Raw genomic sequence first — 23,980 nt, 5'->3', positions numbered from 1 at the left:
TCTCGATCCGTCATCCGTTTGAGGTAAGATTTAAGTTTTGTTAAAATTGTTTGAATTTAATTATTTTACATGCATGTTACTATATGTATAATCTATAGAGTAAAAATCTATACATACTTCTTGATCTAATGGTAGGCTCTGCCTCCTTGATCATTTAGATCTACATTCTTGATCATTATGGTAGGCTCTGCCTCCTTGATCATATGTTCAGATCTATATATTTGAATTATATGGAAGGCTATGCCTCCTAAATTGATTGTTTCAATTTATGAATATATTATATAGCTTATAATTTTGTTTTATAGTCTATATTTATTGCTAAAAACAAGATTTTACAGAATTATTTCATAAAATTTTATATTTAACAAATTGTCTTATTATTTATATAGTAATCATGTCAAACTTGGCAAAGCTTGAATTCGCCGCCCTTGATGTCTCTGGAAAAAATTATATGACATGGGCACTGGATGTAAAATTTTATCTAAAAGGGAATGGGCTTCTCAAAACCATTGATCCGTCAGAAACGGGATTAGAAGAGGAAAAAGCAAGAACCATGATGTTCTTGCGTCATCATCTCCACGATGGTTTAAAAAATGAATACATCACGAGAGAAAATCCTGCAGATCTTTGGATCGCGCTCAAGGATAGGTTTGATCACCAAAAGTATGTGATCTTACCAAAAGCCAAACATGAATGGCTAAACCTGAGGTTTCAGGATTACAAAAGTGTAAGTGAGTACAATTCCGCTTTGTTCGGAATCACTTCAAGGATGGCTCTCTGCGGAGAAGAAGTTTCCGATTATGATATGATCGAGAAAACATTCCAAACTTTCCATCCTTCAAATGTACTCCTACAGCAACAATATCGAGAAAGAGGGTATACTCGATATTCTGAATTAATGCAAGTTTTGCATGTTGCTGAACAAAATAATGAGCTCGTGATGATAAATCATCAAACCCGTCCAACTGGATCAGCTCCACTTTCAGAAGTGAATGTTGCTACATCCAGCTATAATAATTGGCAAGGACGAGGACGTGGACGCGGACGCGGTCGAGGCCGTGGTCATGGTCGTGGAGGAGGTCGTGGAGAAGGTCGTGGACGAGGAAGAGGAAGAGGTTTCTCTCCTAATGACTTAAACGCAAGAAAAACCAACAAGCATCTTCAAATTAATAATGTTGGTCGCGTAATAAAGAAACAAGATGAAAGTACTTGTTACAGATGCGGCATGAAAGGACATTGGTACCAGACCTGTCGTATTCCAAAACATTTGGCCGATCTGTATCAAGCATCTCAACAGGCAAAAGAAAGGAATGTTGAGACCAACCTCATCTCTGATGAAGCTGGACCTTCTTACCATGGCCTAAACGATGAACCCCATCTTGATATAGCAGATTTTCTCATTGATAATGAAAACGGAAAATCATGCGAATAAGGCCTATATGCCATGATATGCTTTGTCATAGTTTGATATGTACTTTATGTTTATAAAATGTTTTTTGGATAATAGTTTTATTGTAATATATGATAAGTTTTTTTTGTAAGACTTTATGTTATTTTATTAATGTTTATTTTATAAATATTTTATCTCAGAAAATGTCAAATTTTGAGATTGAGGATGGAGATATGTGTCTAGCAGACAGTGCTACAACGCATTCAATACTTAAAGAGAAAAAATATTTCTCCTCTCTCAAAATAAAAGACTCCGCTAGAAGCGTGAGCACTATATGTGGTAATGCAAAGATTATTATAGGCTCTGGAAAAGCCAGTTTTTCAATGCCAAGGGGAACAAAATTTGAAATTGATGCATTATATTGCCCCAAGTCTCATAGAAACTTGATTAGTTTCAGAGATATCCGAAGAAATGGATATCATATAGAGACTCTGAATAAGAATGGCATTGAATATCTTTGCATAACATCTGAGGAGAAACATATATTGGAAGAATTACCAATGTTATCCTCTGGATTGTATTGCACAAAAATAAATAATTTCGCATCTTATGTTACAGTAAACTCTAAGTTTACTAGTACATTTAAGATATGGCATGAAAGACTTGGACATCCTGGTTCAGTTATGATGCGAAAAATTGTGCAAAATTCCAATGGTCATCCATTGAAGAACGAAAAGATTTTTAGATCTGATGAGTTTTCATGTGATGCATGTTCTCAAGGAAAACTCATAATTCGGCCATCGCCAGCCAAAATTGGGAATGAATCACCATTGTTCTTAGAGAGAATACATGGTGATATATGTGGACCTATCCACCCTTCATGCGGGCCGTTTCGTTATTTTATGGTAATGATTGACGCATCTAGTAGATGGTCAAATGTGTGTCTATTGACAACAAGAAACACGGCCTTCGCAAAATTCATTGCCCAAATAATCAGGTTGAAAGTTCAATTCCCTGATTATGCCATAAAGAAAGTCAGGCTTGATAACGCCGGTGAATTCACTTCACAAGCTTTCAATGACTATTGTATGTCAATAGGAATCGATGTGGAACATCCGGTTCCTCATGTTCATACACAAAATGGCATGGCTGAATCTTTGATTAAACGGCTACAACTCATTGCTAGACCGTTAATATTGAGAACAAAACTCCCAATTTCTATATGGGGTCATGCTATATTGCATGCTGCGGCATTGGTACAAATACGACCAAGCGCATATAATAAATATTCCCCTTTACAATTGGCATCTGGCCAAGAGCCAAACATATCCTATCTCCTTATTTTTGGATGTGCGGTTTATGTGCCTATAGCCCCACCACAAAGAACAAAAATGGGGCCACAACGGAGATTGGGCATATACATCGGTTATGCATCCCCGAGTATAATTCGGTATCTTGAACCACAAACTGGTGATATGTTTACAGCACGGTTTGCCGATTGTCATTTTAATAAAGATGAATTTCCAGCGTTAGGGGAGGTATTAAACAAGAATCAAAAGATATCACATGGTATACACCATCTTTGATATACATTGATCCCCTTACAAATCAACGTGAACTGGAAGTTCGGAAAATTGTACATTTACAAGGTTTGGCAAATCAATTACCAGATGCGTTCATAGATACAAAAAGGGTGACAAAGTCATATATCCCCGCTGCAAATGCACCATCAAGAGTTGAAATTCCTAGAGAGGAACTCGATGGAAACAAAGCTAATGAACCTAAGGTTAAATTGAAGAGGGGGAGGCCAATGGGCTCTAAAGATTAAAAACACCGAAAGAAAAAGAAAATGGGAGATGAAAAGGTTCAGGAAGAACCAAATAAAGAGAAAAATCCTCAGGATGATACAGAAAAATATGAGATTTCTATTAACTATGCTCAAGATGGAATGAAATCGATGATGATAATAGAATATTCTCTTTTTCTGTATCTAAAGAGATCGATCATGAAAAAGATAATCCAGATCCAAGGTCCGTATCAGAATGCCAACATAGGCCTGATTGGGAGAAATGGAAAAAGGCTATGCAACTTGAGTTGCTCTCCCTCAATAAAAGAAATGTCTTTGGACCTCTTGTCACTGCATCTAAAGATGTAAAACCTGTTGGTTGCAAGTGGGTATTTGTGCGAAAAAGAAATGAGAAAGATGAAATCACAAGATATAAAGCCTGACTTGTTGCACAAGGTTTTTCTCAAAGACCTGAAATTGATTATGAAGAAACATATCCTCCAGTCATGGAGGCAATTACATTCAGGTACTTAATGAGTCTAACGGCTTCTAAGAATTTAGAAATGTACCTTATGGATGTAGTGACAACATATTTATATGGATCATTGGATAATAATATATACATGAAAATCCCAGAAGGATTTAAGATTCCTGAGGCATTAGACTCTAAGTCTAATGAAATTTGTGCGATCAAATTACAGCGATCACTTTACGGATTAAAACAATCCGGGCGCATGTGGTATAATCGCTTAAGCGAATACCTATTGAAGAAAGGGTATGTTAATAATGAAATATGCCCATGCGTCTTTATAAAGAAATCTCCATCAGGATTTGTGATCATTTCTGTATATCTTGATGATCTAAATATAATTGGAACTCAAAAGGAGATTGATGATGCAAGAACTCATATGAATGAAGAGTTTGAAATGAAAGATCTTGGAAAGACTAAATTTTGTCTTAGGATCCAAATAGAACATTTCCAAGATGGAATATTTGTGCATCAATCAAACTATACGAAAAAGATTTTAAAGCACTTTAATATGGACAAAGCGACTCCTTTGAGTACTCCAATGGTCAATAGATCTCTGAATGTCGATAGTGATCCATTCAGACCTTGTGAAAATAACGAGAAAATACTTGGTCTCGAAGTACCTTATATTTGTGCTATCAGTGGACTTATGTATCTTGCAAATTGCACTAGACCATATATTGCATTCGCTACGAATCTACTAGCAAGATACAACTCATCCCCTACCCGCAGGCATTGGAATGGGATAAAACATATTCTCCGTTATCTTCAAGGTACGACTGACTTGGGATTATTCTATCCTAGAAACTCTTTGGTTGGTCTTGTTGGTTTTGCAGATGCAGGATATTTATCAGATCCACATAAGTCCCGATCCCAAACTGGATATGTTTTCACAATTGGAGGAACTGCAATCTCATGGCGCTCACAGAAACAGACTTTGGTCGCCACTTCCTCAAATCATGCAGAAATCATTGCTCTTCATGAAGCATCGAGGGAATGTGTATGGCTCAGATCAATGACTAACCACATACAAGAATCAAGTGGAATAGTCATCAGTAAAGAGCCAACAATATTATTCGAAGATAATGCTGCTTGTGTCGCCCAAATCAAGGAAGGTTACATCAAGAGCGACAGAATAAAGCATATACCTCCAAGATTTTTCTCCTACACTCAAGAACTCGAGCAAAAGAAGGAAGTTGATATTCAACATATCCGCTCAAGTGACAATCCATCAGATCTATTCACAAAGGCGCTTCCGACTACTACATTTAGAAAGCATATTCATAATATTGGAATGCGGTATCTACGAGATCTGTGAAGTTTTTTTCGAGGGGGAGTTTACACTACTGTACTCTTTTTCCCTTGTCATGGTTTTTATCCCACTGGGTTTTTCCATGATAAGGTTTTTAATGAGGCAGTGTGTAACTCATCACTGGTGATGGATACTCAAGGGGGAGTGTTATAGAATTAGTGTGAGTATACATCACTTGCACAAGTGTCCCTCTTCATGCAAACCATACACTAAGTGTCTTCCTTCATGCATTGCATGTAACACTTGTCCCCAACCTCTCCATCCTTGTCTTTGTCTCCTCCCTCTATAAATAGGAGTCATGTAGAAGAGAAAAATGTGTAATGAGAAGTCTTATTGTCTCTCTAAGTCTCTCTCTACTTTCTCTAGCTTCTCTCTAGTTTCTCTCTAGCTTCCATATACTTGTATCTCTAGATCTCTTATCTTCTCATTTGATCATTCACATCTTGTTCATCTTGTTACCTCCAAGCTTATAGTTCACAATAGATAGTACTATTTTTTTATATCTAAAAACAACAATTGATACTACTATTTTATTTTTTGACTAAAAAAAAAGAAAAAAAGATACTACTACTTTATTCATGAAAACAAATCATATTTTGGAAAAGGTTGAGATGGCAGAAGAGGCTAGTATAACAATTTAATAAATGGCTATCTTCGGTGTAAAAACACTATACGAGTGATGAGCAATGAGCTTATGGGCTTGTAGTTCTTTCCTCCAAATATATCTCCGCCTTCTTTCTAGTCCAAAAATGTATAGATTCGAACAAAAATATGTTTAAACTATAACAATGACACATTTAATACTCCCACCCAAAGTAGGAAGCTTAATGTGATATGCAAGTTGTTGTTTCAGGCTCTACTTTACAAAATTTGGTCCGAAAGGAATACCAGGCTACACTCAACATCATTCTGTTCTACCAACAGGATGAAGAAGGAGATCCAGCTCATACTGCGGCGAAGGCTTTTAGGTTTAGATGCCCAAGACATCAACTTTGCAGCAGCAGCAACAGCTCCAACTGACACTTATCTCTATTTGTGGTTTAAAAACTTTCAGCGTGTATAGTCTTAAGATAAGAAAAGCTTCAAACTATAACCTCTCTATGAGGCCCAATTGTATGTGTGTTTCCAGCAATATATCTGATANAAAAAAAAAAAAAAAAAAAAAAAAAAAAAAAAAAAAAAAAAAAAAAAAAATGACACATTTAATAAAACAAATATGATGGTATTTAGAGAATCATGGTAGTAATCTCGTAACTATCTAGAATCATGGTACTTACTTCTCTCTTTGTAATCGAATCGACGGTAACTACTTCAATATGGATGATGTATTAACATTTATTTACGAGGTAGACAAATGTTAACGTAAGTAAGTATTTGACATATTGGTGGTAGATTCTTGTTGCTAGAAGAAATTGAAGGGAATCAAATCTTGAAAGGAAACAAAGAAGATCGAAAAAACAGAGGACAGAGAAGCATAGTAATACCACGTGGTCCATGTGAATTGTTAAAAATAAATTGATGAACTGTCCCACCTGCCGTCCAATAGAATAAAAATCAACTTCACATTGTCTCGATTACAATTATACGCAAGTTGACGTTTTTTTTTTGAGTTGATGCTAAATTATGAGTTATGTAAAACTTAGACAACCAGTCCAGTGTTCATTTACTATAAAATAATACTCACGAGAAACAGTTACTATTAAAATATATCAAATGATTTTGATGTAACCTAAGGTTTAAGATAAATAATACGATTGCCAGCTAACTGAAGATAAGCATAACAAATTAAAAAAAAGATTGAATTTGTTTGAGGCGTGACTAGTGGAATTACTCCATCTGCACTCAATCTCCATTTTAAGCTAGGATATATACAATTTAACACTTTAAGAAGAAGAAGAAAAAATTACTTTTAAAACTTTTAAAGAGAAATGAAGGAAGCACAACTAATATAATGAAAAGTATACCACACATATCGCACATTTTCAACTCTATATGATCGAAATATTTGTGTTATACATGTTTTAAAATCATTTAAATTAATCAAAAAAATAGCTGAATCCAAAACTTTATGTAAATTTATATATGAAAATGAGGAGTGAAANAAAAAAAAAAAAAAAAAAAATTAGGAGTGAATTTTTTGTGCGTAGAGGAACTTAATCAACAAAAAAGATAACTAGATGTCCCAAGTACACGTAGCAAATAATTGTAGAGAGGGCGCTTCGCTTAGGTTTTGTAGGCACTTTTTTCCTTAATTATATACGTTAGCATGCATTAACGTTTCATGGTAGTGTTACCCAAGGCCCATATGAATTCTGATATCACAAATCGGTTAACCTAAACCTCATATAAATACATACTCTCAAAATGACTTTACAGTGAACAATAAACATGTTTAACGGTCGACTCGCGACTAACTGTTTGTTCCCATTTGTTGAACGTAACCGCTCATCAACGAGTTCACCAAAACCGGATGTACAAATAAAATAAGTTAAGATTTTGGTTAGTAAGAATAATGGCGTGGTAAGAAAGAATTTTAAAAAGATAATCTCTTTGATATTAATTTGTTGTTTGATATTTTTTTTGTTTTCATTGATGGATTAGGACTTAGGAATGGGACCATGATGACATGGTGTATTATTGTGATTTATATATGCATAGATTAGGCCTGGGCATTCGGGTACCCGTTCGGGTTTGGTTCGGGTATTTCGGGTTTTCGGATTCGGATCGGATTCGGGTTTTCGGATTCGGATCGGATTCGGTTCGGGTATTTCGGGTTTGGATTCGGATTACCCGAAGTTCACAAAACTCAAAATTTTAGTATCTAAGTTAGTCTAAATTATTCAATAATACGCAATATATCTAAAAATTTAGAGTATTTTCTATCCAAATTTACTAATAAACAGTTTAAATACTTCAAATTGTCGAAAATATCTAAAAATCTGAATATTTTGAACACTTATATTATTAAAATTATAAATATTACTAATATATTACTACTATATATTAATAATGTTGGTATATTCAGATACCCGTTCGGATTTCGGTTCGGATCGGGTTCGGATTCGGGTTTTCGGATTTAGAAATTTAGAATCCGTTCGGGTATTTTACAATTTCGGATACGGATTCGGATCGGGTTTTTTGGATCGGGTTCGGATCGGATCATCGGATCCGAGTATTTTGCCCAGGCCTAGCATAGATGAAAAGATGCCAAATGATTTATGTTATTCAATCACCTAATCCTTGAATTATTGTTCAACTTTAAAGATTAAACTTTTAATATTGTAAATAAAACAATATAGTATAACTCGGTTAGCATGTGTTCATCGTGAAATGTGAATGTAACTAAGAATAATATAAAAAGTTTCGTCCTTTCGTAAAGCATGTGCTAATAATATACTAGCGTTGGTCAAATAAATAAATAAATTAGTAATTTTGTTTTGTATTCGTCAACATATTAATTAGTTAAGCAGACAAGAATCATTATTTGGAGATTGAGATTCGATCTCCCTTGCATTTCACCCTTTTGAAAAATAATAGTAATAGAGACAACACAATTTTCGATTTATAAATTAGCCACGGATCACGTTATACAGATATGTGAATCTCAAAAATAATTAAACTAGGACAAGTAGTGTGTATTTTGATCATTGAGATTTGAGATTACAAATTATACACTTGATGATCTGGTACCCCTGAATGATTTTAAGTTAGTGTTTTTCAAAATACATATAAAACAAATTCTTCATATCTCAATTTATTTTCAAAAAAATATAACCTTGTGTTAAAAATATTAACCCTAATTAAAATTTAAGTAGAATAGAATTCTAAAAATTGACATATAGAAAAATAATAAAAATTAAAATCGAGAAATAATTTTAAAACTAAAAACAAAGTAACAATGTTGAAAAGTTATTGTAAAGTGCATTACCACTGAGCTCACTCAGTTCACTCTGTTGGTTATAAAAGAAGCAATCAGTTAAAATTATCAACAGAGCGTGCATCACACGTGCCAACAACAACCGTGCGATCTCACTCACTTCTGGTCTTAACTCTTACCGCGTCGATCCAACAGCCGATAGGGTTAAATCGGGATAGGTGAGTTCACCGAAGCTTCTCTCTCTCTATTACAACCATCCACGTGACCCAATCACAACACTCCACGTAATATCCCCAACATTTAAATTACTTTTTCACCCTCAAGATCGGTTACACATATAATAATCGCAGACGCACTCCATTTTTTCTCCACTACGAAGACTTTCTCTCTCTCTCTCTCTCTCTCTCTCTCTCTCTCTCTCTCTCTCTCTCTAACTCGCACTCTCTCTCTCTCTCTCTCTCTCAATAAAAACGTGTTTTTTACCGGTCACCGGTTTATGGGATGACTGATTACCGGCTACAACCAACGATGAATCTTTGGACCACCGACGACAACGCTTCTATGATGGAAGCTTTCATGAGCTCCTCCGATATCTCGACTTTATGGCCACCGGCGGCGACGACGACGACGACAACAACCACGACGACGACGACGACAACAGCTCCGGCGACGGCGATGGATATTCCCGCACCGGCGGGTTTCAACCAGGAGACACTCCAGCAACGTTTACAAGCTTTGATTGAAGGGACACACGAAGGCTGGACCTACGCTATTTTCTGGCAGCCGTCGTACGATTTCTCCGGCGCCTCCGTGCTAGGATGGGGAGATGGTTATTACAAAGGTGAAGAGGATAAAGCAAAGCCGAGACAGAGATCGAGTTCGCCGCCGTTTTCTACTCCGGCGGATCAGGAGTACCGTAAAAAAGTGTTGCGTGAGCTTAATTCGTTGATCTCCGGCGGTGTTGCTCCGTCCGATGACGCCGTTGATGAGGAGGTGACGGATACGGAGTGGTTTTTCTTGGTTTCGATGACTCAGAGCTTCGCTTGCGGTGCGGGTTTGGCGGGCAGAGCGTTTTCCACGGGCAACGCTGTTTGGGTTTCCGGGTCGGATCAGTTATCCGGGTCGGGTTGTGAGCGGGCGAAGCAAGGTGGGGTATTCGGCATGCAGACTATTGCGTGTATTCCTTCGGCGAACGGAGTTGTGGAAGTCGGGTCAACGGAGCAGATCCGACAGAGTTCGGATCTTATAAACAAGGTTCGGGTTCTTTTCAACTTCGACGGCGGAGCTGGAGATTTATCGGGGGTCTCAATTGGAACCTTGACCCGGATCAAGGCGAAAACGACCCGTCTATGTGGATTAATGACCCGATTGGAGCACCTGGGTCTAACGAACCGGGTAATGGAGCTCCGAGTTCTAGCTCCCAGCTTTTTTCAAAGTCTATACAGTTCGAAAACGGTAGCTCAAGCACAATAACCGAAAACCCGAATCCGGATCCGACTCCGAGTCCGGTTCATTCTCAGACCCAGAACCCGAAATTCAGTAACAATTTCTCCCGAGAACTTAACTTCTCGACGTCGAGTTCCACTTTAGTGAAACCAAGATCCGGCGAGATATTAAGCTTCGGCGACGACGGTAAACGGGGCTCCGGTAACCCGGATCCGAGCTCTTATTCGGGTCAAACCCAATTCGAAAACAAAAGAAAAAAGTCACCGAACGAAGACAAAGTCCTATCCTTCGGAGACAAAACCACCGGAGAATCAGATCACTCCGATCTCGAAGCCTCCGTCGTGAAAGAAGTAGCGGTAGAGAAACGTCCCAAGAAACGAGGGAGAAAGCCAGCAAACGGTAGAGAAGAGCCACTCAACCACGTCGAAGCAGAGAGACAAAGACGCGAGAAACTAAACCAGCGTTTCTACGCGTTACGAGCGGTCGTACCAAACGTTTCTAAAATGGACAAAGCTTCACTGCTCGGCGACGCCATCGCTTACATCAACGAGCTCAAATCGAAGGTGGTGAAAACAGAGTCCGAGAAACTACAGATCAAGAACCAGCTCGAGGAAGTGAAACTCGAGCTCGCCGGAAGAAAAGCTAGCGCTGGTTGTGGAGATATGTCGTCGTCGACTTGTTCTTCGATCAAACCGGTGGGGATGGAGATTGAAGTCAAGATAATTGGTTGGGACGCGATGATTAGAGTTGAATCTAGTAAGAGGAATCATCCCGCGGCGAGGTTGATGGCGGCGTTGATGGATTTGGAGCTTGAGGTGAACCACGCGAGCATGTCGGTGGTTAACGATCTGATGATTCAACAAGCGACGGTGAAGATGGGATTTAGGATCTATACGCAAGAACAGCTCCGAGCTAGTTTGATTTCAAAAATCGGTTAACAAGGGACGGTGTGTTTTGAGAGTTTAGAAAAGTTATGGGGTCAAATTATAATTAAATTCGTATTAGTGGGTTCAGTAATTTTGTAGATTTTTAGTTCTTTTTTGGTAAGAAAGAACTTAAAAATAGAGCAACAAGTTTCTTTTGCTCTATTCTTGAGTCTCTGTATCGTTGTTGTTGTATCTCCCCAATGTGTAAACGTGTATATATATATATATATATATATGAGTAATTATGTGTTAGTTACTACAAATGGTCCATGATCACTTATTTGTTTTGTACATATGGTGTACAATCTCTCGTAACACATTAACCCTAGGAGAGAGACAAATCGTAAGCAAGTTAGTAGTTAAGTCGTGAGGGAGAGACATATTATTGACCATATATCAACCTTAGGGGTTCAACACAAATGGGGATATGTTTGAAACATGTACATGGAAGAATTTAAAGCCTTGTGTCCGCTTAAGTTTACACACGGTGGAGCTAGATTTCCATCAAGGTGATTATTCTTCTGATCAAGAAGACAAAACTGTGATTTATGATACTCAAGTTTTTAGTTTTTTTTTTTTTTTTTTTATTTGGGATGAAAGAATTCGCATGCATTTAGCTTTAGAATATGTTATTTCCATATTGGCCTTTGTATTCAATTTCCATCTGATGATTGTTTAACTTGACTACGTTGGAGTAGAACGATCATGTTGTTCCTTTCACACCAAGCAACATCATCGACTCGCCAAAAGAGGAGTATTCGCATGGATTACAGCAAGAAACTTTAAGCCATCCATTGGATGATTTAATTCAATCTCTTCCTCCGCTTTACTACGAAAAGTTTTTTAAGAAATAGGCTGGTTCAAGTAAGAGACCGGCAGGGAAACTCTTTAATTTGATGCTCAAGTTTCTTGGCTTGTTCCTAGTACAGTGCCACCAGTAATATTCTTTGCAGCCAAGAAACCTCTTACCAAAAGCCATTTTGTGTTTTCTGAAAGTGCTTCATCTTTCTTCACCAGTCCAAATTAAATAAAATGTAGAAATAAAGAAGGAAAGAAAGAAGCGTCTCCGTCATATCACATAGCTGAGAATAATGGTTTAAGAATTAATCTTAATGATACATGTAGTTACACGGACATCCAAAATAGCTAAACTCTTATACAACAGTTTGGGTTGGCTTCTAAGATCAGATTAGCCAGTATACACCAGATGTTTGAGTCTCTTCCAATCTCCAAACGTATAGTAGGTAAGTTGCTCTTGATCCCATTTTCATAGTTAAATTTTGACAAATGAAATTTATCTTCAATGAATGATCGTTTACAAACGTCTTGTATAGGTAAGTTCTTGATCCCTTAGGTCATTTCCATCGGGAAGGTCTGTATAAATATCTAAACCAAAAAAAAATAATAAACAAAGAAAAAGCAGGAAAAAGAAAAGAATTAGGGTCTTCTAGTAGACATTTGAGACATAGGATGAGAAAAAGATCAACACCTGTCTTTCTATTAGTGGTTCAACTGTATTAAAAGTTTAGATTATAGTTCTATAATTATTTTTTTTTGTTTAGTTTTAAAATCATTTTAATGGGTGTGTCACCGATAATGATGCTCTTATGGCTCATTAATCATTTCTGGTACTCTTTAACTCTTCCGTCCTGAAATGGTGTTATAATTTTTCTTTATATTGGAAACCAGTGACAAAAACATAAGCAAGGAATAAGGGGAAAGTAAGCAAACATAAGCATATACACAAAAATAACAAACCAATGGCAAAAAAATAGACATGATTATTATCAAATGTCACACAATTTCACTTATAATCACCATAACGTCAATTGGAACTCTTTTGAATAGTGACTAAGTCTTGAAACACACATTTGGGATAAAGAATTGGTGGCGGTTCTTGTGAACTTTTTCACCCAATTCAGTATCACCCCTCGGGTCATGCTTGCTCGAAAAGCGTCAGCTGTAGAGCAAAATCACCCTCATGTTCTTGGGCAATTGGATCCTACAAGAGACTCGGTCCAGCAAAGCGACCACACCTTTAAAATTTTTACACAACTGCCACGTGAGATACATCAAATGTTGTTCACCAAGCTTTTTTTAAAAATCGAGTGGACATGGTGAAACGTTTTTAGAAAACTCTTTCCCATTTCCTTGAGCTAAGTCCTTATAGACCCGCTGGAACTTTTGTCTTCTATACAGAGAAGAGTGAACAACTCAGACACCATTCTTAAAATGCTCTTATACAAGAATTGTCCCTATTTCCATATCAGAGCATTAAAGATCATCATAGCTATAAGGAGCTGCTGCAATCACTGGTGATGAAGCTATTTGATCATTTCGATCTACATCACTTGCCTTTGGATAAAGAAACCTCCGTATGATGAAGTACGTACGTGATGCTGATCCAAATGAGATCAAGGTACTCAAAAAATTTCTAAGTCTATGAATGGACAAATTATGGTTGGTTCCAACACTACCTCCTCTGTTTTAGTGAACAAACATGAGGAGAAGAAGAAGCTTGAAAGTAAAGTCATGACAGCTAATGAGAGGGAAAAATGCTTAGGCAGTTCATCTTGTTGTCTTTAAGGAAGTTTCATTTACAAGAAGTGTGAAATTATTTTAAAAAATATTCTAAGAATTTGAGATTCAAACCAAACTTGGAGGCGTACCTTGCTTGGATTTATGAGAGTTTTGTGTCACCAAACTTTATTGTTATGAAAGATTTATGAAATTTAAGATGTTATGAAGAATTGTCAAAGTAGCACCAATACTTATATATTGTTAAACGTTTAACAAATGTCTGTAAAGTACTACATTTAATTCGAATCAGATCTTACATTGATGTCGGCTAGCTGGTAGATTATATATATATAGTGTCCCACGTCGGTTGTCATTTGTAAGGATTGTAGAAAGTTTGAGATTAACCAATAAACACACATGACACATCATTTTATGATGTTCACTATCTTGTTCATTTTAGTACATATATAAGTCTAATCGAAGTTTCGAACTTTTGACTAGCCATACAAGAAAATTAATTTGACCAGCCAAATTGTTGTTTCTTAGTTTGCAGAATTCTCTAAAAATGCGGTCGAATTGCTGGTATGAATGAACCATGTATTTGTTCCCATCGAAAATTATAAATATGTAGTGCCGTAGTATAGCGTTACTTGTTTTAAAATTAATGAACTGCTTACGTTCAATGTTTGAAGAAAATTCAAGATCCACAATGAACGTCTCATATTCTTATGGTTTAGTGGTTCTCCCTCTTATTTTTTCACCCTTTATATAATTTGAAAAGATTACATAGTTTATCCAAACATAACCTTTTATCCAAATTTTCTTTTATTATCTATTATATAATAAAATAATTTTGTTATAGTTATTAACATTCTATACTTTGCCATCTAAAATCTTATTATATAAAGTTGGGTTTTAAAAATTAGTCATTAACAAGATTTTGACATGTGTCAAGTTATGAATCTGAGATTTTGACATGTGCAAAAGTTAATATTTAATAGGAGGAATTTGATTACAACAAAAACAAAATATTTATTTAAAAAATATTAATAATATAATAAGACAATTATCAAAAATATAAAAAAATTACAAAGTTTTTAAAAATAATTATAAGAAGATTATATATATATATATATATTTCATAAAATTCAAAATTATAATATTACTTACTTATTTTTAATTTAAATTATTAATTCTACAAAAAATAGAAATAGGGAATAAGGAAAATATACAATTTATTATTAATTCTAAATTTTGAAAATACTCACTTCTATATAAACATCAATCGTCTCATATTTTTCATCTAACGAAATAATTTATTCAAAAACACTGCTTTCAACTTTGTTTAATTGGGAAATTTTTTTAATGGGATGGTAAATTTTTCTTATTTTTAAACCATAAATTTCTCCTACTTTCTCTTTTTTCAGTTAAGAATATATAAGATTAATATGTTGACCCAAAAAACGATTAATATATGCGTCTTCGTTTCCTAATACTGTATTTTAAAATTTATTGTAGTATTTTTATATTGTTTTGTTTAATTTATATTTTCATCTTTGAATTATTTGGGATTCACATATTACCGTACTTATAATTTTTTTATTATTTCTTAAATTATGCCAAAATAATTTTCTTCTAATTTCTCAATCTTGATTGGTTGGTCATAAACTCTTTTTCTTTTGCAAACATAATTGTTACCATTATTCATTTAATCCCAAAGTGAGATAACAAGTAGAAGCTCATCAACCTAATAGATGGATAAAATAGGCAAATTAAACACAAACTTACAACAAACATAGATAGATAGATTGGAAAACACATAAATCATTGTTGATCGATCCATAGGAGTTCGAAGACTGTGACACCCTGATTTGCGGAAAGGTTTAAAAGAATTGATTTGGCCACCTATGTTACCAAAATGCACTTATCTTTTCGGTCAAGGGTCTTGAGAAAACTTCATGATGGGTGACCTTCCTGGAAGTGATTGTCGGAACTGTGCGAGTGAGGACAAAACATAGGGAAGGATCATTTGTTGATTTGTAGGGTCGGTAAACAAAAATTTTAAAACCTCCCAAACGTAACAAACCGGTTATCGAATATGGATGGGTCCACAGTCCGGGAATAGATGTAGGGCCCACTTAGGAAGGTGGGCCCATGGACTGAGAGTGGACATGGGCTCACTAAGCAAGGTGGCGGTTGGGACGTTACAGAGACAGAAGCTATATCATGGTGTGTCAAAAACACTTCCATGAAGACATTGGAAAATTTAACATTAGCTACTAGCAAAAGATTTTGTGAAGTTAGAAAAATGTTTTTACTTTCATTGGTTGTTGGAGAAAGCCATTTTGAGATAGCAAAGAGACGTGAATAGTTATGTCCATACATGAGGAGGGCAGAGCCGATGTTCTCTTTATGGTGGAGAAGGTTGGACACAAGGTTATCTCCCCAAGGGAGGAAGGTGGAGGAAGTTGGATGCAAGGTTATCTCCCCAAGGGAGGAAGGTGGAGCCAAGGTTCTCTCCATGGTGGAGGAGGTTGGACGCAAGGTTCTCTATATAAGGGAGGAGGGCGGAGTCGAGGTTTTCTCCATGGTGATCATACATTATTGTGATGATACATCATTGATTAGTATACTATCTAATATATTTTTTATTTCAAAATGTTTTTCGAGCTACATCATGGTGTGTCAAAGACACTTCCACGAATATATTAGAAAATTTAACATTAGTTACTATCAAAAGATTTTGTGACGTTAGAAAGGGTCTTTAGTTTCATTGATTGTTGGAGCAAACCATTTTGAGATAGCTAGAAAAAGTGAACATGTTCTTTCCACACATGAGGAGGGCAGAGCCGAGGTTCTCTTTATGGTGGAGGAGGTTGGACGCAAGGTTATCTCTCCAAGGGAGAAAGGTGGAGAAGGTTGGACGCAAGGTTATCTCCCCAAGACAGGAAGGTGGAGCCATTGTTTTCTCCATGGTGGAGGAGGTTGGACGCAAGATTCTCTCCATAAGGGAGGAAGGCGGAGCCGAGGCTCTCTCCATGGTTGGTCATACACTATTGTGATGATACATCATTGACTAGTATACTATGTAATATATTTTTTATTCGAAATGTTTTTTGAGCCACTAATTTTATTAATTAAAAAAAAACTATGCAAAAATGAAAGTAAAAAGACATAATAGTTGGCTTAATGTGTTCATACAGACATTTTCTAGGTGGTGGTAAAAAGTATATTTGTAATATAGAGTATATTTATGTGTAAAAAAATACGCTTTTAATGGTAACATACATAAAAGATTTGTAAATGGATATAAAATCAGTATATTATAGCAAAATTAAAATTTATAAATAATATACAATAAATTTTAATATATTTTTATTAAAGTTAATTTTATTTACAAAACTTTAAACCCGCACATCGGACGAGTCTTTATCTAGTTCTAAAATAATGTAATAATATAGCAATCTTTAATTTGATATAATTTCATATACCTATATCATAAAATATTTGGACATTTGATTGCAAACAAATATATGTTGAAGAACAAAGTAAGCTAATTATTACAAATTATTTAAAATATAATTTATTATTGCATAAATAGATTATTTATTAAAAATTATAAGATTCAAAATAAAGTAATTTAAATTTATAAAATCAATATAGTATTCAAATCAAAAAGTTATTTCAATAAAGTCAGTATATTTTTTTTGCTATACAAATATTTGATCCGCAATATTGCCTCCATTTTAACCATTCAACACATATTTGAACCGTTATGCTTGATCCGCTCTACCGGATAAGTTTTCTTTTTTCGAAGCCATAATTTCTAGGATTACAAACAATCCTCTTTCTTATTTTCATGCAAGATTTAAATGATACGTACTCATCAAAGCCTTAGTTTCGATCATTGGGGTCTAGTAGATTTAAATGATACAGTGATAAACTAGGTCCACAATGTTACTCAAAGCATTAATTCACGATCACTCGGGTCTAGTCGATTTCGATTTGTATTCATAGTCTGACCACTACAACAAATATGTACATTGTTAGCACGAGGGAAACGCTATAATATGTAATTCATAGCTCTTTTACAAACGCTATGTTAGGCCACTGTTATTGTAGGTACCTCACATATGATAGCGCATAATTCATATGCTATGGTATAGTATTATACCATAGCAGTACAAAAATGCTATGTTATCCCGCTTTTCAAATTTTTAAAGATAATGTTATAAGTCATTATACACGCTATGTTAGGTGATTCTACCATAACGTTAGTTAAACGGTTTAATTCAATTTTCGTAAGCAATATCTTTATGCTATAATATATTCTGTTATAGCAGGATTCTAGATTCGATTATAAGTGTTTTGAGAACACTGTTTTCGTGTTATTTTGAAAGTGATCTGGAACCTGTATTAATATTAAATCTCTAATTCACCATTTCACAATCAAACATATTACATAGTACATAACACAAGTTTAAAATCCATAAGGAACAAGACAAGTCTGAAAATAAAAAACAAATCCATAAGATAGATTGTAAGTCTAAAGTAGGAGACAGTAAACCTCATGGTTTACATGATGATCACTTTGTCCTCAGGCCATGCAATGACTGTGCCAAGGGCATCTTCCATCATCTCGATTTCTTCTGATGGCCTCCAAACTGCTGCATCGCTTACCTTGACAATATCTACCCACACTTTAACTGCATTAGAACCCAAACGAACAAAGTGAACCTTTTGGTCTGGATCGTTTGTTGCCCATCGTCCTTCAGCAACAACCAGCTTCTTTCCGGTAATATCCATCAGTCTGCACTTCTTATTTTCCTTTGAGACAACTTCATTGGTACGCTGCAATGCCAAATAATATAAGCCAACCAACAATCATATGACTTGACAGAAACAACTTCATAACATATTGAAAATATTTACCTGAGATTCCTGTGAATGCGGTAGAGTTTTCTTAATTGGAGAGCCTGGACCTGTTGCATCCTCAATAGGACATGTTGCTGCAGATTTTGCCGCTGCTGTTGATGTAGAACCTGATGGTATATTAGTTGATGGAGGATTATGAATAGGAGAACTCTCGCCATTCTGACGAACAACTTTATGGGCAGGCCATGCTACATAAGTCATCAAACAGTCCTCCAGGTATGTCGTGTCCATTGTAGGCCTCCATATGAACGCCTCAGGTTGACATACTAAATCCACAAATACTTTAACAGCTTTTGGCCCAATAGGAAGACCATTAACTAATGCAGATGGTTCTTGTGTGTGCCAACGACCCTCAGCAACAATCAATTCATCCGTAGACAAATCCAGTAGTTGACATTTGTTCAGCGAACTTCCATGTAGGCCCTGTCATACACAATCAGTAAAACACAATTCAAATTAGAATATAGTAAAGGAGAAGAAATTGTCTGGAAATGACAATAAATTTTACCCTCGGCGCAATGTCTTCTATTTGGATCTCTTTATCCAATAGAACACATTTATCTGCAGGCCATGCAATCATCTGTCCAACAGCTTCCGCAATAGTAAACATTTTAGTTGCAGGTCTCCAGAGGAAAGCATCTGGTTTCGAAGCAGATTCAACCAATACTTTCAGATCCGTAGGGCCTAGACGAGAGTCATTCACTATGTCATCAGGATCAGAAGAAAGAATACGCCCCTCAGCAATGTTTTCATCAGTGTCAGACCAATCAACCAACACACACCTAGGGCGTGATTTTTTGTTTACACTCTACAAATGTTGAAGTTGAAAATAAACATAAGTTAGAAATTTAAATAAGCTTGAAGGAATAACTGTTCATATATAATAAGAATAAGGAATCACTTACTCTTGGAGCTGAGTTTTCACCAATTTCAGGCTCTAGTCCCTGTAATTTAAGAAAGCAATGTCAAATTCCATTTAATAAATTAGCAAGTTAATGAATACTATGAGAATTGTCAATGTAATTAACTAACCTGCTTCTTTAAATCCATAATTTCATTTTGCAACTGATTGACCTGCTTTACTAACTGAACTTGCTTCTCTTGCATGTCAGCCATACATTTGTTCTTAATTTGGAAACAAGCTAATTTGGTCTTACTCATGCCTCTACCCATTGCCCTCAGTATACCAGGATTGTCAGGTCCCAAAAGCTGGGAGAGATGATCTACATCTGGATTTGTTGTACTTGTTGGACCATCAGCACCAACCAGTTCAGCTGCCTTTTTCTGCATAAGAGGAAATACACAACATTTAATGGGTAACAAATAACTAAGCGACATGCCAATTTGGAACTTACAATCTTTTCTGCGGCATTCGTATTAACTGGTGTACCATCCTTTTTGGTACGCGACTTGACCCAAACCTTTAGCCTTGTCACTTCAGATGGATCCTCGCTTTCAACTTTCTGTGAAAAAGCAACACATCAATTATCAAGGTAGATATTACCAGATCAAATAACGTAGATGGTAGTATGCTTACCATTTCTTCCGTTAGTCTGACCATTCCTTTACGACTAGTAGTGTGAGGGATCTGTTTCTTCCTCCTTTCTTTAGCCGTGTCACTCACAACCTAACATTTAAACATGTTATTAACCATCACTCAAATATTAAACTTACCTAATTTAAAGACAATACCTTAAAGGCTTGGCTTGTTTTTGTTTTCACAAATTTACGCCAGTCGATAGGAGAAATGTTCATTGGTCTCAGATTCATCCTCTGCTGGTTATTCTTAGCCTCATTAAGCTGCCTGACAATGCGTGACTTGTATGCCCTCCACAGATTTCCCATCTGCTTCAGCACAGCAATCCTTTGAAACTCTTCATCAAGCTCAAATCTTGCCTGCACTCAGTTACCATTAGCATGTTCTAAATAAGCTTAAAATTAGCATGTTCTAAATAAACAAAAGCATATTTTAATGAAATTGTTACCTGTACAGATTTCCAGAGAACTGTTTTTATATCTTCACTAACTTGTTTCCAATTATCAATTTTGATAGGAACATGTTCCCGTGCCAATGCACCAATGTAGGATGCAAGCTTAATTGACCTGGACCATAAGGCTCTCCCATGAGGGTGTAGTCAACTCTTACTCGAACCGTTGGATCCTTGGCGATGTTTTTCATCTTTGTGGGTCCTCTCTATCTCTTACGCTTGGCAGGACGTTCATTGGCATCATCCAATTCAATCTCACCTACATGCTCTTCCTCATTTAGCTGCTCATCTGCTATAATCGGGGGCTCCACAGGGCTGCTGGGCTGCTGAACTGCTACAGTCGGGGGCTCTTCTTGCATGCTGGGCTGCTGAGCTGCTACAGTTGGGGGCTCCTCCTGGCTAATGGGCTGCTGAGCTGCTACAGTCGGGGGCTCCATTGTACGAATAAATTCTGGCTCAACATCTGCTACCTTCTTCTTCTTTTTTTGTGCACCCTTTTTCTTTGGTCGACCCATATTAATTGACCTACATCAAAGAAGAAACGAGTTAGATCATATTGACGCTAAACATATATCAAGAAAAATTCACACAATGAGTTAACAAACATAAACAAAAATCATAAGCAAGAGGAGACACAAATTAAACATGTAATCACTACATTTGAGACATATATGCCTTCACAATCAGTTCTAGCATATTCAGCTTCATCCAGCTCAACATCCATATCAACATCTACTGGCAACGGACCAATATCTACAGGTCCATCTTGATCATCTTCTTTACTATATGTCCGTGAAGAACTTCTCATAACAACATGCCAATTTGATGAATCATCTTCCCTTGAATAAAAGATTTGCTTTGCCTGAGAAGCTAGTATATATGGATCCCTCAAAAAACTGACTTGGCTTTGATTCAAGTTAACAAGTGTGAACCCATCTTCAATCTTAACTCCGTTACCTCTTACTGCCCATTGACACCGGAATATGGGAACATAGAACACATTATAATCAAGCAATATTATGTCAATTACTCTCCCATAGTAGGATACCAGATCAACTACTTGGGACGTATCTTTAGCACTAGACCTACACATAGCCGTTGCCTCATAATAAATCCCACTATTCTGATTTTGCCTTTCAAGTGAGCTTGTGTGAAAACGTAGCCCATTCACTATGTAGCCAGTGTAAGACCTTGCAGTACACCTTGGACCATATGCCAGCCATTTAATTATATCCTCATGATTATTTGAAGCCATAGGTATCTATCAAATTAAAAACAATAAGAGTCAGTCACTTATAGACAGCTAAACCATACTCAATCTTACAAACAATTTACGAAATTACTTGCCTGTTCTTTTAACCAAGAAGCAAAATACTTAGCATGCATAGTCCATAACAGTGATGCATCACGTTTACACCTTGGATTTATGTCTTGAAGATGTTGCAGGTGCATGCTTGCAAAAGGAGAAATACAAATAGAAATAGTCAGCTCGATATACATGTACAATGCATAAGGATCCAAGGCAGCCATATTTTGAATATAGAGAACTTACTCTACATAAGGATCCAAGGCAGCCATATTTTGAATGACAACAAGATTGGCAATGTTCTTCTCCATTTCAGTGAGATTAATTGTAGTTCCTGCGGATAAGGGACGACCTTCTAGTATTGAGCTGTTGTCATAATTTGTATTCCTATCAAGTTTTTTTCTACACTTGTTGTCTTTTTCAGAAATCACTACAGAACTGCATACATTCTTCTGCCATATATGACTCAGCTATACAACTCTCTGGTCTTGCAGGGTTTCAAACAAAGTCTTTCAGAACTTTCATATATCTGCAAATACAAAGAAATACGAATTAGCAACAAAATAGAAAATCACTACAAATACAATCTAAATATAATAGTAGAGAGCAAATATACCTTTCAAATGGATACATCCATCTAAAATAGACTGGTCCTCCTAGTCGAGCTTCCCTTCCTAGATGTACAGTCAAGTGTACCATGATATCAAAGAAGGTGGGAGGAAAAAACCTTTCAAACATACAAAGAGTTTCCACGATTTCAGCTTCCATTACTGAAATCACCTCTATATCAATAACTCTCTGACACAAATGGTTGAAGAATGCGCATAAGCGCAAGATTGTTGTCCTCGGACCTTTTGGTAACAACCCTCTGAGTGCAACCGGTAGTAGTTGCTGCATCAACACGTGATAGTCGTGGGATTTGAGCCCTGTCACCTTACAGTCTTCTAATGACACACCCCTTGATATATTAGAACAGTACCCGTCTGGACCTTTAAAGTCAAATAGACGTTTGCAAAAAAATTTCTTCTCTTGCTTGGACAGAGACCAAGGTGCTGCGGGAAGGTAGGTTCTCTTTCCTCGGATGGTAGGATGCAAGTCCTTTCTTATACCCATATCTTCCAGATCTTTACGAGCATTGAGGCCATCCTTAGATTTACCACAATGCAACAATGTAGAGACAATGCTCGCAACCACATTTTTCTCTACATGCATTACATCCAAATTATGCCTTACCGGAAGATCCTACACAACACAATTACAGTTCATAAAAATCCCAACTTAAACATAGCTTAATTAATCAAAAAATTAATAAACATACCTCCCAATAAGCCAGTTTGAAAAAAATTGATCTTTTTTTCCATCTTGACAACTCCTCCTGGTCTACTTCTACTTCCTCATCTTCCTCAGATTCACTGGATATATCGTCATCATCATAGACTGATTCCATACAGTCAGATCTTTTCCTCTTCCTCCCAGATTCTTTCACATTTCCAAACTCGTTTTTGAAGTTTTTTAGATTTTGAGATATCTCACGACCTGTTAAAATTCTTCCCTTCCTCCCATGTTCAGCTTTTCCATCAAACCAAGTTTTCTTCTCCCTATAACTATGTGTTGGTGCCAAACCCTTTCTGTGACACATATACACATGCTTTCTGCTGAACTTCAACCACTTACTATCTGTGTTTTTACCACAAATGGGACAGCCCATTTTCCCTTTTACTTTGCAACCAGCGAGGTTTCCATAAGCAGGAAAATCACTAATAGTCCAGAGAAGCATTGCCCTTAGAGTAAAAGTAGTTCTACTGGAGGCGTCATATGTTAACTCTCCCTCCTTCCATAGATGGTTTAAATCGTCAATAAGAGGCTCCAAGTAGACATCAATACTGTTGCCAGGTTGTTGTGGACCAGGAATCAGCAAGGTTAGCATTATGTTCTCATTCTTCATACATAGGTGAGGAGGCAGAT

At 36.3% G+C, this 23,980-nt stretch overlaps 1 protein-coding gene across 1 annotated transcript; it reads left to right on the top strand.

The window, feature by feature from the left end:
• On the top strand, positions 9,277-11,509 carry LOC104757634 (transcription factor MYC2-like). The gene is given in 2 exon segments (XM_010480387.2): positions 9,277-10,187; positions 10,190-11,509. Coding segments are annotated over 2 exon segments (1,881 nt in total). The 5' UTR covers positions 9,277-9,395; the 3' UTR covers positions 11,279-11,509.

Source organism: Camelina sativa, chromosome 17 (genome assembly GCF_000633955.1).
Source record: "Camelina sativa cultivar DH55 chromosome 17, Cs, whole genome shotgun sequence".
Classification (NCBI taxonomy): Eukaryota; Viridiplantae; Streptophyta; class Magnoliopsida; order Brassicales; family Brassicaceae; genus Camelina; species Camelina sativa.
This window is presented reverse-complemented; position numbering and strand designations above follow the sequence as displayed.